Here is an 18256-nt window from a genome sequence, read left to right on the forward strand (position 1 = left end):
TTCATAACAACTGGTGGAATAAGGTATCTGTCAGAGAATTAATTCTTTAAAGGGTTGTCCAACTAATGGACTTCTATGGTATCAAAGAGCAGCAAGGCACAACTGTTGAGACTTGCAGGTGTTTATTTAACAAAACATGAATGTTGGTAAGTAAAGTGAGATAGCATTTTTAAATAATTTAGCCAACCATGTGCTGATTTTTTTTAAAAAGAATTTAAAAAATTGGTAACACACAATTGTATACCATGTTTATCTCACTAGCATTCTTTTTGCTAGGTTAACAGACTCTACTTATCGGTTGGTTATTAGCAAATATAGCGGCAAATACTTACATAATTACAAACTATTCATATTTATAAATAAAAGGAACAAATGTTGATAACTTTATATACATAAATCTGATACTTGGGAACCTAAGTTTAAGTGTTAAAACTTCTTAATCAATAGGACTCCAGAGCAAACTACTGTGGTTTTTTTATATCTAAGGTTTTTTTTTTCTTGGACTAGGCCTATCAAGAAATCTATACGTAAACACAAAAGAAAATATTTTCCCACACTTACTGTGACGCAGATGCAAACTCTTACTGCACCAACTGCTCTTCCTGATCCTAAGCTTGATCTTGGAATTCTACGTCATAATTAAAGGCTTGTTCCGCCTCTGAGGTCCTGTGCTCATAGTCAGACTTGAAGGGCTCAGCTCCCCAACAAAGCCTCTTTGGTTGTATATTTCAACTCAACCCTTTTATATTTGTTCCTCATTCCTGTTTCTGAACAGCCTACAACTCTTGCCTATAGGAATTGATAAGGTACTCTGTGACCCAAGTTTTGATCAGTCACACTAAACGTGAGTATACTGCAACAACTACATAAAAAATTCACAAATACCATCATAACCCTTTTAATAAACTTTCTATTGATCTAATGTAACAACAATCATCTACAACAGATTTCAACAGCAAAGGTATGGATATTAACAATCTTTGTATACCCAAAAACTATTCTTCAACTTACCTGAAGTATATTTTAAAATAATCAAATCTTAAAGAAATATAATCCTGGCCTCACTTTTACCCCAAAAAGGGAAAATGTCATTCTCATGCTCATATACCTGATCTCCAAATCTCTTACCCCACAAGGAAGATTCTCTCTCGCTGCCTTTTCAGAACATCCATATCAGACATCTTACTCCCGACTGGAAGATCATTTACTACAATCATGGATCGATTCCATCTTACAGCAAGGAGAAACCGGACAAATATATGTAAACACCCCTTACAGGCATTGTTTCCCTCCCATTTAGCCCACTTAGCACAGCTCAGTCTTCTTTTTTATTTCTGCACACTCCAACTTCTTAATACTTCCACATACTAGCCATCTTCTATCTATTCACCTTCTGCCCAGGATAGTACATAGGCATTTAAATGTAAAAAAAGGAAATTTCTTTGGACCACTACAACTCACATGGTACTTAAATCATCCATTAGGAAAAGTCAGCAGAGTGACCCTGGACTAAGCACACTGCCCTGAATCTACTCTCTGAATGCAACAACAAGAATTCCTATATTTTATAGAGTATACCAAGATGGAACACAAGGGATATAGCGCTTAGCAAAATACAGGAAGCTTTGGAGCCGAATTGGCACACACCATTAGGAGAAGTGGTGTTGGTCACAGTTTGAGAAGAGATGCACAATTATGCTGTTACATGTTCACCCTTGAAAACAACAAATATTTCCCCAAATAAAGAAATGTCTTCCAAAGATGCCATGACAAAAGTCTCTTAAAACACTTACATATTTTACTGTTATGTAGGACCTTACAGCCAATGCTCAAACAAGCTACTTAAAATGTCTACATGTAAATCTTTATTTGCCAGCGCACCAATAAATCTCAAAATTAGTATTAAGCATCATAAATTTTTTTTTGTTACTATTATTAGTTATATTGATAGAAAATATTTCTACCTATAGGAAAAAAAATCACAAATAGTTTTTGAAAAGCTAATATGCCTAAACATTTGAAAGTACTTGCACACATTTCCAAAAATCTCTGCATGCCTTTCCCTTTCTGTACTTCACGATGGGCTACGAATATCGAGAGTCCTGTGGCCCATAAGAGAGGGCTGGCCGAGTCCGAGTCCTGTGGCCGAGTACTGTGGCCTGTATATGAGTACTTTTATTATACATGCATGCACAATACTTTGAATTTCTGGCCCCATTAGTGAATGTTGCCAGCCAGGAGAGTGAACTTGTAACTTTAACAAACTAGGTCTTAAAAATTATATCTTACAAAGTACATGATACACGATCATGATACACTTTCTATTTAATTCTACATGACCAATTTTTAAGGTTTGTAAATGTAAACTTTGGTTACTATTTTCTTTTTCTTTGGTAATAGGTTTCAAAGTTGATAAGACCTTTCTATAAACTGCAATTGGAAAAATCTCATAAAGATGTTAAGTTTGATATTTGGCCTAATTTGACCTTTACAAAAAAAATGGAACTACAATTACAAGATTTACAGTGATTCATTTCATTTTAATGTATGTTAATATTTTTGGGTATTCACTTTGTTTAGTTCATATTAGTTATGGGCACAACATATTAGTCATTTGATTAATTTATTACAGCAATTACAAATGGCCATCAATGATGCTCAGCTAATAGAACCCCATTGCAAACGCTTGCCTGGTCTTTGATAATGTACTGAGGTGCTTAGCATTGTTAAGTGGCCTCAGAGGATCATTTTAACTAACATTTACAGAAATAAATATAGCAGGGCTTTATTTTAAACAACAGCATGCTTTTTAATTAGGCTAACATTGGCACTGTTTTGCAACACATATCAACACATTTTCACCATAGTCACTAGTATCTAAAGATTGTGATTTGTTTTATATATGTGAATATGCAAACATCAGGCAGGCAATCTGTGCCACTTAAGAATTCACTTTTGCTTTTTAAAATTCATATGGTATTGCTGAGTAATCAGTAGTTTAAAATTTCTGACTATGAGAAAGCTACATAAAGAGAAAGCCCTTAAGACCATCACTCTGTACCTGGCTACTTTTTGCAACTTTGTCGTAATGAAAGTTAATTTTGTATAAAATCATAGAAGTAAACTGGTGCTCACAAGATTTTCTGTGCTCACAGGCACTTTGTCTCATTGGTGAATGTCCAATTGTAATTGATCCTTTCAATTACAATAATAATATAGTTATTATTAGTTTCAAAAGATCTTGAATGTTAAAGGCCCAGACCTGTACTTCCCCATCACAACAGTCACATACTCCACCGCACATCAGTTGTATTTGCTAGGTAAAGAATGATATCGGCACCAGATGTGCATTCTAATTGTTTTATGGGCATAGTTGACTATTGCTCCAGCAAAAAGTATTGTTGGATCTTAAATGTATATTTTTTTTATTATAATATAAGCAGAAAAAATTATGACATCTGGGTTGTTAATTTTTTAGCAGTTGCTCAGAACATTTTTCTATATTTAAGCAACCTTAAACACAAATCTAAAAAAAAATCATTTTCTAGCAAAAAGACAGAGAAATCAGCCAGACAAATGTATCAGAAGCGACAGATGCCTTGAAACAGCCAGTGATTCATATCATGATAGGAAGATTTCTCATTAATGCCAGTTTTAAATAATGTTTCTAAACAGTGTCTATCGAACTGCTTTATAATTCGCTGCAATCTCCCCCTGGCACTAAAAGCACAGCCTGCTAGATGGTTCTGTTTCAATTATAATTGCTTAGCATTTACAATAATCAACACTGGTTTATTGCAGTGCAAGAGTTATTTTACTCCAGCACACCTAGAATAAATTACAAGGGGATTAGTGATTCATTTGAAAGTATAAAATATCATGCTTGCTAAGAATATAAAATAGGAGAAATGAGTTTATTTATTTACAAATTGTGTTATTCTAACTCTGCCCCAGTAAACCAGTGATCATTTTGGACAACCACCAAGAAAGTGAAAATGAATGCCTCTGATCCTAATTAGATGTTAGAAGTTTATATCTCACAATGGCTACTTTTCCATTTTTATTTTTATTTTTTTTTTGCTATTGTCAGCTATTTTATTTAAGCAACAATCCACTGTGTAAACTTACAAAGCTTTTTTAAATGCTTTGGTTGCACTTTTTGAAAATGTTACACCACCCAGTACATCATCTGTAGTCATTTCCAACCTGTTTTTATAATCAAATGGATTGAGGCATCCCACCCCCAAGTGAATGCCATTGAAATCATTAAAAAACTGTAACTGTTGGGAGAGGGTTGCCATCACATTTGGCTTTACAGACTAAAAATGCCCTCTGATTGACAATATATCACTGCTACCTGAACATTTCATATTAAGACTAAAATATATGGAAATACTACAAAGTTCCTGGTTAAATAAAGCTCCGCCTATTAACGCTCAAGTCAGCGGCCAGCCAATGACAAATTTCTAAAATAGCCAATATTTTTATTAGCTGCAGTTGTCCATATTTCCTTCTCCTGCCCATCTACAATGTTTCATGTATCCTATAAATATTTTGTTATGTCCACCCCCAAATGTATACCTTCCCTATGAGTCCAGACACTTTCAGTATTCCTATAACTCATAAACCTGAATCAACAAAATGATCATTTAGAGCTACTGCATGTTGCAGCTGAAGTCACCTTCTGGCCTAATTATCAATACATTTACATCTATAAAAACATGTGGAGTAAGTTATAAAAATCTACATCAATGCTTAACAAAGTTTCCCCCTGGAGAAAAACTTCAGACACAAAGTATCATTGACTAAAATAACAATTTACATACCAAAAAAGCAATAAGTTACAAAGCAGCAATGATATAAAAAACAATGTTACTGCAAAAACATTCATACAATATAGCAATTTATGTACAATTATTAGTTCATATTTTTTCAACAGAAGCATTTAATTTTTTTTTAGCAGAATGAAATATTATTTTTAGTGCTGAAAAATTAGGGGACTAGAAACATACTCTAAATCAGTAAGGAATATAAAGTACAATAAAATGCTTGCCAAGTAAATTATTCATATACCATATAGATAGATAGATGATAGATAGATAGATAGATAGATAGATAGATAGATAGATAGATAGATAGATATGTTTAAAGTTTTGATTCTTAAGGACATATTTTCTTCGTCTGATAATTGTTATATATTTCAGGTTTCATTGTAAAATATTTTATATTACCCAAACTAAAAATGTTATTTTAATGGATTGAATTGACTCCAATAAAGGGTTAATTCGATATTAATCTCTTACATAATATCAGTTAATCTCACCATTCGCCTTTGTATGGCAGGAACCTGATTTAAACATCACGATTTTATTATTCAGCTGTGATAAAAAAAATCCCAAATCCAAGAAGATGGATGAGGACACAGCTCGATTTTTTGTGCAGTACTAAAGGGAGAAATGAGTGCTTATTAACCGCTATAAAGCCCGTTATCTTTGCCGATTTTCTATCCAACCCCAGGGACTGACATCATTTAGTAAATGCCACGGCAGCAATGCAGCACATCTGTGAAAAGAGTAACGAAGCATAAAAAAATCACAGATCTGAAAGCACTCCTAATAAAACGTAAACGATCATTTTATTACACGTATAAAACTTTTGTCTCCATAGGCCAATGCATGGCAATAATAATAAATGCTAGGATGGAGACACAAGTCAATATTTAGCGGACAAGTGACAGATGAAGGGCTATCGCAATGTATTCAGAGCAAAGTGGGCACCCCTCCACCTCTACATATTTGGGGACATGGCTGTGACCCTCTCCTGATCCCATGTGTAGACAGGCACATTCAAATCGTTTCCACTTGAATAGACAAGGAAAATGAGAGGTCTCCAAGCCTCCCACAATGGAAACAAAAGTTGGCCAACAAAGTCTCAGGGACACTCAGAGTTGTCAAGTTGAAAAAAAAAACAGCATGTGGGAGCAGCAAGTAAACCCAATCCCCATAAGATCCCTCGCTTACCTTTCTCCAGCAATGACTCCTAGAACACATAGGAGCTTGTCTCTCCTCTCTGCCCTGGATCCCTGTAATTATTAACTGTCTGCTTAAGCTGTATGGAAGCTGAGCAGGTCATTATTGGCACATAGCAGGGCATCAATGAGCCATGACGTTACTTTAACATGCACCCTTTCGCTCCCATGGCTTAGCACCTCCCACGGGCCAATCACAAGGCAGAGGTCTGCAGGCAGCTACCCAATGGGAGGCGGCGGGAGTGGATTTATGTTAAAGAGATGGCAGAGGATTAACTCTTATTGGTCCACGCTGCTTCTCCTAAAATCACAATCTACTGGTGATGAATGAATGTTTGCCATGGCATGATTATCCTCGGTCGGTCGGTCGGTGTGTTGTTCACCGATGTTGGTCAGATCAGCCAGGAAGCTCCTCTCTTCATCCTTCCAGCTGGGATTGTAAGCCTGGCTCCTGTGATCGCGCTATAAATACACACACTGAATTAGTAAAAAGCCTGGGAATTGAATCAATAATCAGGAAGCATACAATCCTCAAGATAGCGCTCATGCCGCCAATTAAAGGTCTTTCCCCGAGGAAAATTGTGCTCCAAAGAAATTATGTAAACTCGCTCAGTATTTACGTTGCTCTGATCTCTATCCAATGTTTGCAGGGTAGATGAGATCTGTACTTAAAAGAGTCAGATGCAGAATTCCTACCCTTGTGTGCAGAGTATTATTAGCACAAGTCGTGTATTTCTTATGAGTCTAGCAATAAAATATGTCATGGCTATTATTCTAGCAGATCTGACAGTGTATAGAAGAATAGATCGCCTTCTCATTGCCCTAAAAACAATATTTATCAATAAGTCACATGATCAGCGGTAATTATAGAATTGGAGCATCATTTATTGACAAGGCATATTTATTATAGGATTTGTAATCATGTATACCTTCTATACAGGAGCTATGTATTAGAATCAGGAATATTATATTATAATCAATTAATCTATTATATTCATGTATACCTTCTCTACAGGAAGGATCTATCTATTATGATTATTATGTTATATCTATTTATTATAATCATGTATACCTTCTATACAGGATCTATGTATTTTAATGAGGATTATTATATTATAATAGATCTGTCTAGTATATTCATGTATAACCTTCTCTACAGGAAAGATTGCCGACAAGTAATTTATGAAGAAGCAAAGTGTGACATTCTACAACAACTATTCTTTAATATTGCCTAAATGGCAAATACAGCGGCTTTTTATACATTTATTGCAATATACTGGTAAGAAGATCTGATCTCATATTCTAATCATATCGGCTGATATTTTACACAGTATTTATATAGCGCCATCATATTACGCAGCGCTGTACAAAGCCCACAATCATGTCACTAGCTGTCCCTCAAAGGGTTTCACAATCTAATATGTGATATGTCTTTATAAAACCACATTTAGACATTTCGATCTGTGCTGTCATGATTTAGAAGTGTTCTATTATAAACAAACGATGCATTTGGGTGTTGTTCAAAGTAAGAAGTCAAAGCAACATTACTTTGTGTGTTAATTACAATGGTGTGAAAATTGCAGCAAAGAAAATTGGAGCTTCTATCCTTAGAAACCAATCAGATCCCTTGATTCATTTTCCCAGGGAATGAAGGATGCCCCCTAACTGGTGTAAGCAATAGTTCTCATGTATTCAGTGGTCCTAAATCACCCTACTGCCTGATATTGTGCAGTGTACAGAATATTATAACACCTTTACAGAATAACTCTATTATCTATCTATCTATTATCTATCTATATATTATTTATCTATCCACCTATACATCTAATATGTATCTCTATCTATCTACCTATCTATATATCTATTATCTATATATATCTATTATCTATCTATCTATATATCTATTATCTATCTATCTATCTATCTATCTATCTATCTATCTATATATTATTTATCTATCCACCTATAAATCTAATATGTATCTCTATCTATCTACCTATCTATCTATCTATATATCTATTATCTATATATATCTATTATCTATCTATCTATTATCTATCTATCTGTCATTCTGAGAAATATATCTAGAGGGATCAAAGCAGATTACATTCTCTGATCTATGGGGATTTACTGTACTTCATGTGGTTTTAATCTGCTTTTTTTCTGAAAACATTTTATGAGTTTTATGTAGAAGGGTAAAATACCTTTATTCCCTTAGATCCTTAGCAAAATCTCCCGCTTAAAGCCCTCCTCCTCTTCCCTCCATAATCACATTTCTTAGAATAGGAGAATCGCTAGTTCAAGGTGACAACGTTAGTATATTATTATTATTATTATATTATTATTATTATTATTATATTATTATTATTATTAGTAGTAGTATTATATTATTATTATGTGTTTTAGTAGAACAAAAAACAAACACTGGGGTATTACAGACAAAGCAACAGGCAGCAGAAGCCATCTCTGTCTATTGACCTGTTTGCCATGAAGCTTCTATAACAAATCCATGATTTTTTTGGTTGTTGCTATCTTATCAAAGCAATAATTGTAAGCATACGCACAATGTATAGGTCAGTATGAGCACAAAGCTGGATACAAAGCTGAGCTCCTGCCTTGGCCAGTCAATCAGTAAAGAGTTTCTTCCCAGCAGCCCTGCGGGTAAGTCGGTGATCTAAGCCTGCACGGTAGAAAGTTGAGCTGTTCTTTGTAGAGCTTGCATTGTGTTTGATGGCCATGAAGGGGCAGCCTTCCCCTTGGAAGAGAGAGGCAATACAGAAAGGGGGGAAGCATGCTGATAATTGGACAGTCCCATCACCATCCCTTTCCCTGCCAACACCCCAAAGGAGGAGCATCAGGCGTCACATTCCTCGTTTTCCAACTTAGCAGGACCTCTGCTTCCAAAGTCTACACCAACCCACACTCCCACCCAACTTTCCCCTCCCTCCCTGCACAGAAGGAAAGCACAAAAAAAAATCTTACAAGGGAGCAAGAAGAGCAGAGAGGGAGAGAGAGATATCAACTGCAAGAGACAACAAGCTGGATCTGCAGACTGGCAACTTCAGCCCACTTCCCTCCAAGAGCCCCCCTAGCAGAAGAAGTGCCCCCCATTTTATTTCTCTTGTAGTGTGCGTGTCTCCAAAGATAAGAGTGTATGCATGTGTCTGGCCATGTCCTATCCTCAGGGCTATTTCTACCAACCATCTGCTTCTTTGGCTTTGTATTCTTGCCCTGCTTACAACACTAGTGTCATCTCTGGACCAAGGACTGATGAGCTGGGAAGGTCTTCTTCTGGATCTGCTTTCTCACCTTATGCTGGATCCACATTCACAGCTAGCTCAGCTGGCTTCAATTCTCCTCTCCAGTATAGCGGAGACCCCGCTGCTGCCTTTACATCTTATGTGGTAAGAATTGTCATTGTTCATCCATTAAATGATTAGAAAGTAGGGGCTAATGGGGGGTCAAAGGCTCCCAGGAAAGTCATCTGCCATTGTAGCCTCAGCTTCTTTGCTTTGTAATCATAGCAGGTTGTTTAATATACAAAGCATCCTAGATTGCAAGCTCTTCGGGGCAGGATGCTGTCCTCCTGTGTGTCATTTGCAACCCCTATTTAATGTAATGTTGGCGCTTTATAAATATTAATATACAAAGTACACCGAACGTATATAATTATCTGTGTTTTATCCCCCTAAAATAAACCTTTGTGTGCAAGAACAAGAGGGAACCCCCAAAACTTGCCCCTATATATGTAGTTTAAAGTTTTCTGGAACTAGATCTATAACGATTTAGTGTTTCCTAGTAATATCTGGGATCGTATCAAAGTTCTACAAAGAAATATTAACTACATGGATGCTGGAGAATCGATCTATCAAGTCTCTGACTTTCCCAGCACTGAATGAGTCAATGTGAAATATGAAGTATGTTTCCAATTACAGAGGATGCCTCCATTAGAAGGAAACATACCCAATCGAAATGTGATCTTAAAAGCGTCCAGTTGCTGAATCTGTTTTACTTCAAACTGAGACTGAAAACTTAGAATGATATTTCACAATGGCTAACAACATTATCGATTGATTAGCGATAAATCCGAAATTGGGTGTAAACTAACCCCCTTCCCGAAACATTTCCCCATTATCCCTTATTAGAGAAAATGTAAGTTGTCTTGTAAGCAGCTACTCATTGACACATTTGTAGGATCGGGCTGTATTTACTCTTGGCATTGTAAAAGTCACAAATGTTCCTTAATGCTTTTATCAGCCCAGTTCTGATTTAATTAGGCGAATAAAGCCCCATGCGACTAGCGACTTAATTAAATCTTTGTGAAATGTTTCTAGTGGATGGCTGTCAGGGACCCAGGGCTAGGTGTGGTTGGGAAATTAAAGGCTGGATCAGGTTCATTTTTTTTTGCTTCCAGCTGTAGAGATCACAGTTCCCCTGCTCCATCCTAAATACAGCTGGGTATGGTATAGTGGAGCCAGGCTTAAAGCAACCATAGGCCAGAGAACCAAGCAGAATGGCGATCTCTATATGAGTGATCTACTAGAATAAATTATAAAATAACCTATTTTATCTGCATAAGATTGCAAAAATTATTGTGTGGACGTTCTTGATTGTTTTATGAACAATGAAGAAACAACATTAGGTTCACAAATGACATTGATGTTTGAATATAAAAAAATGATGATGATGATGATGATGATTATTATTTATCCCCTCAGGGCTCTCCATATGATCACAGCACAGGCATGGCCGGTTCTTTAGGGTATCATCCTTATGCTGCTCCCTTGGGATCTTATCCTTATGGTGATCCAGCCTACAGGAAAAATGCCACCAGGGATGCCACTGCTACTTTAAAAGCCTGGCTCAATGAACACAGGAAGAACCCCTATCCCACCAAGGGAGAAAAGATTATGTTGGCCATCATCACCAAGATGACCCTCACCCAAGTGTCCACCTGGTTTGCCAATGCCAGGAGGAGACTTAAAAAGGAGAATAAAATGACCTGGACACCTAGGAACAGGAGTGAAGATGAGGAGGAGGAGGAGAACATTGATCTAGAGAAAAATGATGAAGAAGAACCTCTAAAACCCGACGAGAAAGGGGAGCTGGATGTAGACACAGGTGAGTGTTCTTTTATTATTAGCACTTTGTCATAAATCTCTCTGATTGCCTTCAATGTATCTAGACATTAAATTAAATCCTTATTTATTCAGGTAAATAAATTCTGGATGTTGTGAATAATTCTCTGTCTGCTTTATTTACAGAAAAGCAAAGTCCAGCCAGGGATGAGTCTGATCGTTTGGAAAATGAAAATCTTCAGGAGAAAGATTTGGTTTCGATCAGGAGTGACTCCGAATTAAAAGAAGCTGAAGAGTCTAGTGACAATCTCTGTAAAAGCTCTGCTCCAACTTCTCCACCTATGGGACAGGCCCAGGAAGAACAGACTGTACATAATCGCCATCTTCACCACCATCATCATCATCAACTACAGCAAGCAGCCCAGCATCCCCGCCCTATAGACCTTGTGCATAGGCGCACCCCACTCCTCCATGGCACACTTACCGGCAATGCCGCATCGGTCATCCACTCACCCCCTGCATCAGCTTCCAAACCCAAATTGTGGTCCTTGGCAGAGATTGCCACATCCTCGGACAAATCTAAAGAAAACAGTGAAATCACATCTGGAACAACTACAGTCCAGTCCATGCTCAGCAGTTCATCCCCTATTTCCAAATCCCCTGCATCAACGTGTCCCCTTCCCAATAACACTGTGTTGTCCCGACCCCTTTACTACAGCACCCCATTTTACCCTGGCTACACGAACTACAGCTCTTTTGGTCATATGCACAGCCACCATGGACCTAACACAACAGCTTCAGCCAACAACAATGCACATTTTAATGGATTAACCCAGACTGTCCTAAACAGAGCTGAAGGTATGGCCAAAGAGTGCAAACTCAGAAGTCAGTCTCAAGCAGACCTTAGCAAAGACTCTGCTTATGAAATAAAGAAAGGTATGTCCAGCCTTTAATTCTGGATTCAGTGGGACTTACTTTAATTTATTAAAACATAAAAATGCCTTTGACAGTTTACCAATTCACCATCAAGAAAGTTTAAATCATTCTAAAGACCACTGCAGAAATAACTCTGGCTGGTCTCAATATGTCTATAACCAGCTTCAAGGAAATTCACAATTTGTATTATTATGAACCTGTATATTTAATGTAGCATTTTGTATTTAAATGAATCATCACTATCTTTGAAGTAAATTATGGAATTAAATCCGATGTACATTGATTTATGCTGTTTTTGTAACAAATATATGAACTTTTGCTGAATTATTACTTTCCTTTTTAGAATACTTTTACGAATATTTTCAAAATCTTTTTTTTGCATCTATTTATTCCCCTCTATTTCTTCTCTCTTTATCTTTTTCCTAAATTCTTTCATTTTATTCTCTCCATACAATAACTCCAGTTTGCATGGGGGAGTCAAATGAATAGGGAGACTGAAAAGCATTTATTCGATGGTCCTCATTGGCTGTGAATGTGTTAACCTTTATTAATTTTAACCAATGCCCTACTCCACGCTAAGCAATCAAGCATTGACCTTAACTAATTAATTCGATTTTATGCAGGAATCTTGTCATTACAAAGACTAGGAACTGTAGAACACATCGTGTTTTTATGTTATTTAGAGCATCAGACCCTATGTAATCATCGATTATATCATCATTTAGATTTTTTTTTAATTTTCGCTTTTTACAAGACGAAAAAATCTTTTGAGTGAATGTGGGTTTTGTTTCTAGAGACAAGCCTGGGGATAGAGCGCAGCTCAATGGAAGGTAAATCTAGGTCAATGCTCTGTTTCGCTGCTAGGTGTCGCTCTTGTGCTTGCATTGCTTCGTTATTTGCATAGGTGTGAATAGCAGGCTTATGAAAGAAGATAAAAATAAAGAAAGAAAAGTCTCCGATATGCAAATTATGATTGGACAGAGAAAGGTATCAGGTATACTGCAATTCAAATCCTAAAATGGGATTTACATGCCAAATTATACATACAAATCGGATACATGGAAAAAACATATCCCCCAGTCAATTTAATTAGTATGAACTTTTGTATTCTTTCAGTATTCAAAATCATTATATAGATATGCCGTTAGGTATAATTATTTTATATTTTTTTAAGATATACACATGTATATATACATTTATATATATACATATATATTTATATATATACATTTCGCTCTGATTTCTAAAATCCAATATTATATATATCCTCTTAGAATTGGAAAAATTATTACAGGGTTGTCTAGTGATAAACTTTATACGTTTCTTTTTTTAATTATTCTGCAAAATTATTATTGTTAACTAGTGATGAATGTAACATATTCGTTTTGGGCGTTTGGTTGCTGACATACTTTCAACTTTTTATTAAGTATACCATGAAAAAACTTTATTTGGATCCCACGATTCTTAATATTCGTTTGCAAATAATCCACAGAACGAATTACGCTCGAATCATAGCATGTTATTCCTAGGATTAAAAGTAATGACCTGAGGGACTGTTTTCGTTTGCCCAACTGCACAGACATCATCGCTTGCCGTTGTCTTCAAAGCACATACATATTGTATAGAGGATTTTCTCTTTAATTAAATGATCTTGAAGCCTGCCCATGTGGAATGGTGGCCCATGCCAGAAGCCTCAACAAATGAATCAAGTTACATCTCTGCCCTCCTAGAATAAAGGACCCACTTTACTCACCCACCTATAGAAGTCACTCCATTGACCTCCTACCTTTGACATTTTGGTCAAGAGAGGGCTGTGCAGAAAACTGCAATGGACAAGTTGTATAGAAGGGAGTTGCGAGTCACAGCAGTCTCTTTTAATGAGGCATAATAAAGCCTATAAAGTGTTCTCCCAAGTGTAGGGTCCACTATTGTGTCTCATTCCCGCTCACTTTCATTTGGTGTAGGCTGATTTGGCTCATTGTATTCTTAGTAATTCAGTAACTAAACCGACCCTTTTGTGTTTTAGTGTTAGGCTTCAGATCACATTCTGGATCCGACTATATATATATATATATATATATATATATTTATATATATATAAATCACTTTATAATAATTCAAATATAATGCAGTTTGCTCACTTTTATGCGCTCTAATATATATATATATATATATATATATATATATATATACATTTATTTACAGTATATATGTCTCTATCATGCATATAACTACAGAAATTCATGTATAGAACTTTAGAGACAACATCTGAAACTCTATCTTTCCCTCTGTCTCTTTCTCCTTTTCCTGCTGGACAAATATATTTGAACTCTTTGCTATGCTCCTCTTTGCAAAACAAATATAGAGAAACTAACAAGGTGCCCAATTATTTCCATCTATTAAATTTCTGCCTTTGTACTGCTCAGAACAATTTTTTTAAACCTCACCTCCCCATGAATATGTTTTCAGCTGTGCGGTTTCAATATGACCATTTCCATCCTCCATCTTTCTGTTCACCTCACCCACTCACAATCCCTCTTCTTCCTGTGAACTCTTTTGCAAAGGCACTTACACAAGCCTTTTGTAATGGCACACAATAATTATATATAACACACAATAAACATAATAAAGGCACCTGTTTCGTACAGTAAAATGCTTTGCTAATACAAAGAGTAGTAGAGTTCCCATACCAAATTTGCACTAAGATCATACAAAGCTGGAATCAGACACTGGTCAGAAGAGGAGTATTATAACTTAAATTAGTTGGCATCTTTACAAGGTAGTAATAAAAAATATTTAGAGAGGGCACATCATTAATTTTGGCAAGGCATGGCAATCTACTGCCCTCACATGATGCTGGTTATGAATTCAGGAATTGTGCTGTTTTACATATATTAAAACCATAGTATGTAATTAGCAGGCTTACCATTTAGCCAATAGTATAATTGAATATATATATATATATATATATATATATAAATATTGGCATTTTTAGGAAATGAAAAAGTATAAGATTAAGGGCTTCAGTACATTTTACCAAAGAGACAAGGGGATTGATTTCTGTGGTTCACTTACCAAAGTGATTTATCACCTTGCAATATGTCAGCTTTGTGAATATGGTGATAGTTTACTAAAGACCCAATCACATGCAAGGTAAAAAAAAACAGGATTTCTTCCCTGCACATATTAGGATGGCTGAAATCATCAGGGGTTCGTCTCATTTACTAAGCTAAGTGAAATATCTTAGCTTAGTAAATGAGATATTTTTTTTCACAAAGTAAACAGTGTAAATTTCTTTAGTAAATTAATCCCATTGTCATTAGGATACATGTATCCTAACATCACTGTCTCTTTTAATGATAGGTTCTCTTCTTACCAGTACCACCTGCATTACATGGAATCCTTAGGCTGAATTCAGACCAGTGGCCTGCCTCGAGACTTAAGTATGTTCACATTGGCCATGAAATTGTAGTGTGTTTATCACTTCTGCATGCCAGGGAACTGCTGGCTCTTTGAAGATGGTACATGTAGGTTCTTCCAGCCGCAGATCCATAGAAAATGAATGGACTTCAGGATGTAATATTAGTACTACTGTACTGGTATGAGTACTAGTAACAGCTGGCAACTGTGCACATGTTCATTCTTTAGAAACCAAAGATGCAGTACAGGTAAGTGAGCTTCTGGCAAGCCACGCTACCAGCCAAGGAAAACCGCACAGGACCGCTTGATCCCAAAGCAACTCCAAACCCTTTCTACAAGTGCCTAGGATCTGCTTTCTGCATTTGAGACTTCTAGGTGTGTTGAAAACTTTTCCCTCACCTGTGTAAGGTTTGGTCCCACCCAGCACCTGTTACCTTACACCTAGAAGTTCTGGATCCTGAAATCTGAACAATGCCTGTAACACAGTAAGAAGGTAATATTCTAAATATTGGTTGCAGTGCTGGCATTTACAATAAATATATATTATAGGGGTACATGGATATGAACATTTATATATCCTGAAGACAGTGATTTTTTTTAGCAAAAAACTTCTAGCCCAACTGCAAAGGCTAAATGCTAGTTTTTTTTGTCTAGGAGTATGTAAACCGGCCTGTACTTACCTTGTTCCCCCAATAGCCGGTAATCTCCTTTACCTTCTGACATTACGGGCTGTGGACAGGCACTTGGCCTTTTCTCTATAAAATGGAAAGCCATTGTGGGGGTAATTTCAGTACCTTCAACTGCGGGCCGAGGTGGCTCATGGAAGAGGCTGTGTGCTATGGGCCCGGTAACATGGGGGGAACGAGGGATTAGATAAATAAAAGTATTAGTTAGTGTGCTCCCTAGACATAAATATTTACTCCTATGCAGTGTACAACTATCCCTACTGTCAGGGAATCAGCAATGAAGAAACACAACTCATCACCTTTCTCAAAGATGCCTTAAATTTAGTCACACATGAGCAATGCAAACTAAGCATTTGTATACATTTACCTAAAATATATCTAAAATGAGGATGAGTGAGCAAAATCTGTTAAATCAATTTTCCATTGTTTTTGCTAAAATAGGAATTTTCCCAAACCACACTTTTCTTTGTGATGTCTTTTTGCAAAACTGCTTTTTATATAGGAATGGCCTACTTCATGTTAATCTGAGTATTCTAGGTGTCTTTGCAGGCAATGTGGTAGAAATAGAGGTGATTTTACAGGTACAGTTGAAATGGTTTTGCTGCACCTTGTTTCTGCTGTGCTTTTGCCTCTAATTTGTATGTAGTCAGTTGTTTCTGATAATTATTTGGATATTCTGAGGATTTTTTTTTTTATTTGAAATAAAACAGTTTTGTTTTGGTTGATTCAGTGTAGGGTTATCGGGGTTTACTTCATTATCATTCCCTTTCTGATCTTTAGTATGCATTTTTTTATTGTGTACCCTTAATTAAATTGTAAATGTTTAACCTTTTTGTTTGTGTATCTTTAAATTGTCATTTTCTGTTTTAGACCTCTTGTAATTAGAATCTCACACTATACACTATCATCTCAGCCTGAAATTAGTTTGGATAAAATTCACATGGTTACTTTACTACCTTGACTGTGAGTATAGGTGTAAGGTGCTTCCCTAATTCAAGACAATTGCACCCTGAGTAACCACTTGGATTTGCCCTAATTTTACTGTCTCCTTTAATCACAAAATATTGTAGATTTTTGCAGGTGTAGAAAAATTCCTGTTGATCCTGATAGGAAACAAAAATCCTTGTAACTTTATGTTCACAAAGTATGAACAACTTCATCTCCTTTATTGTATAAGTTCCTTGCACTTTTTTATTTTGATCAGTTTAAAAGATTCAATCTTATGACTGGTTTACAATAAAGTAGAACTTGCACTGAAATAGCAAGGTCTACATTGTACATCGCGGCTTCTATATATTAAATTTCTGCAATGAAGTGAAGAAAAAAAAAACCCACCAACCTGGACTCCATTGGAGGAACCCCAGGGCAATAGAATTTTATTTTACTAACTTTTTTCCCACTTTTATATATATTTACCATGTTAATTTACCAAAGGAGTAGGAATCCAGAAGTAATAGGTGAATCTGTTTTTTTCATGTTTACAGGTGTTCTTTACAAACACACAAACTGAGACGCCTGCTGAAACCCTGAGCACCAACATATGTTTGGGCAAGCTTAACAGCAGGATTGACCTCTGTGGTAAACCCAAGATGTAATGCACATAAAACATGGGTCAATGATGCAGTGCATAGCAGCGTTTTAGGAGATCCATATATGTGAAAATCACACCAACTAAAAATGCAGTTTTAGTGAATCTTTCTTACATGTTAATATTACCAAAAATAGCTTTCTATTTTTCAAGGATCATTTAGTTCGTAAAGAGAGATTTATTGGCTACTAAACTTTTATCTTGACAAGATCCTGCTTTGTTAACACGGTTGTTGCTCAGTTGCAGAATTCAGATTTATTGTGGGCTAAATCACCCACTTAAATCAAGCATCAGACCAGCCTGTTGTGTTAGCCTTTCGCTCCCTGTCTCTTTGTCTTAACTCCCAGCCATCTCCCCTATTCTCTTTTCTATATGACCTGCTTAGATGATTAGAAAGGACATCTGGGTTGGCAGTAGAACAAGTGTTTTGAAAGAGAAGACCGTCTGTTTTTCCAAGTGAGCAATATGTTAATTCTAAAGACCCCTTCACTCTGCTTTCTTAAGAACAAGAGGAGGAAAT

At 36.3% G+C, this 18256-nt stretch overlaps 1 protein-coding gene and 1 long non-coding RNA gene across 4 annotated transcripts in view; one reads left to right on the plus strand and one right to left on the minus strand.

Moving 5' to 3' along the window:
• The window catches only part of LOC140338660 (uncharacterized), a 28603-nt gene extending 19870 nt beyond the window's left edge, over positions 1–8733 (minus strand). For 2 of the 3 annotated variants that reach the window (XR_011922293.1, XR_011922292.1), the window contains exons 1-2: positions 8593–8730; positions 6021–6490 (exon numbers count right to left, since the gene is read on the minus strand). This is a non-coding gene — a long non-coding RNA (uncharacterized lncRNA). Of the gene's footprint in view, positions 1–6020; positions 6491–8592 lie in introns of all 3 variants that reach the window. The other variant, XR_011922294.1, reaches the window with a different exon arrangement.
• A 165-nt stretch (positions 8734–8898) lies between these two features.
• On the plus strand, positions 8899–12325 carry IRX5 (iroquois homeobox 5). The gene is made up of 3 exons (XM_072422951.1): positions 8899–9432; positions 10747–11149; positions 11293–12325. The coding sequence occupies exons 1-3, from the start codon at positions 9187–9189 to the stop codon at positions 12057–12059; spliced, it is 1416 nt and encodes a 471-aa protein (XP_072279052.1). The 5' UTR covers positions 8899–9186; the 3' UTR covers positions 12060–12325.
• The last annotated feature ends 5931 nt before the right edge of the window (positions 12326–18256 follow it).

This window comes from Pyxicephalus adspersus, chromosome 9 (genome assembly GCF_032062135.1).
Source record: "Pyxicephalus adspersus chromosome 9, UCB_Pads_2.0, whole genome shotgun sequence".
NCBI lineage: Eukaryota > Metazoa > Chordata > Amphibia > Anura > Pyxicephalidae > Pyxicephalus > Pyxicephalus adspersus.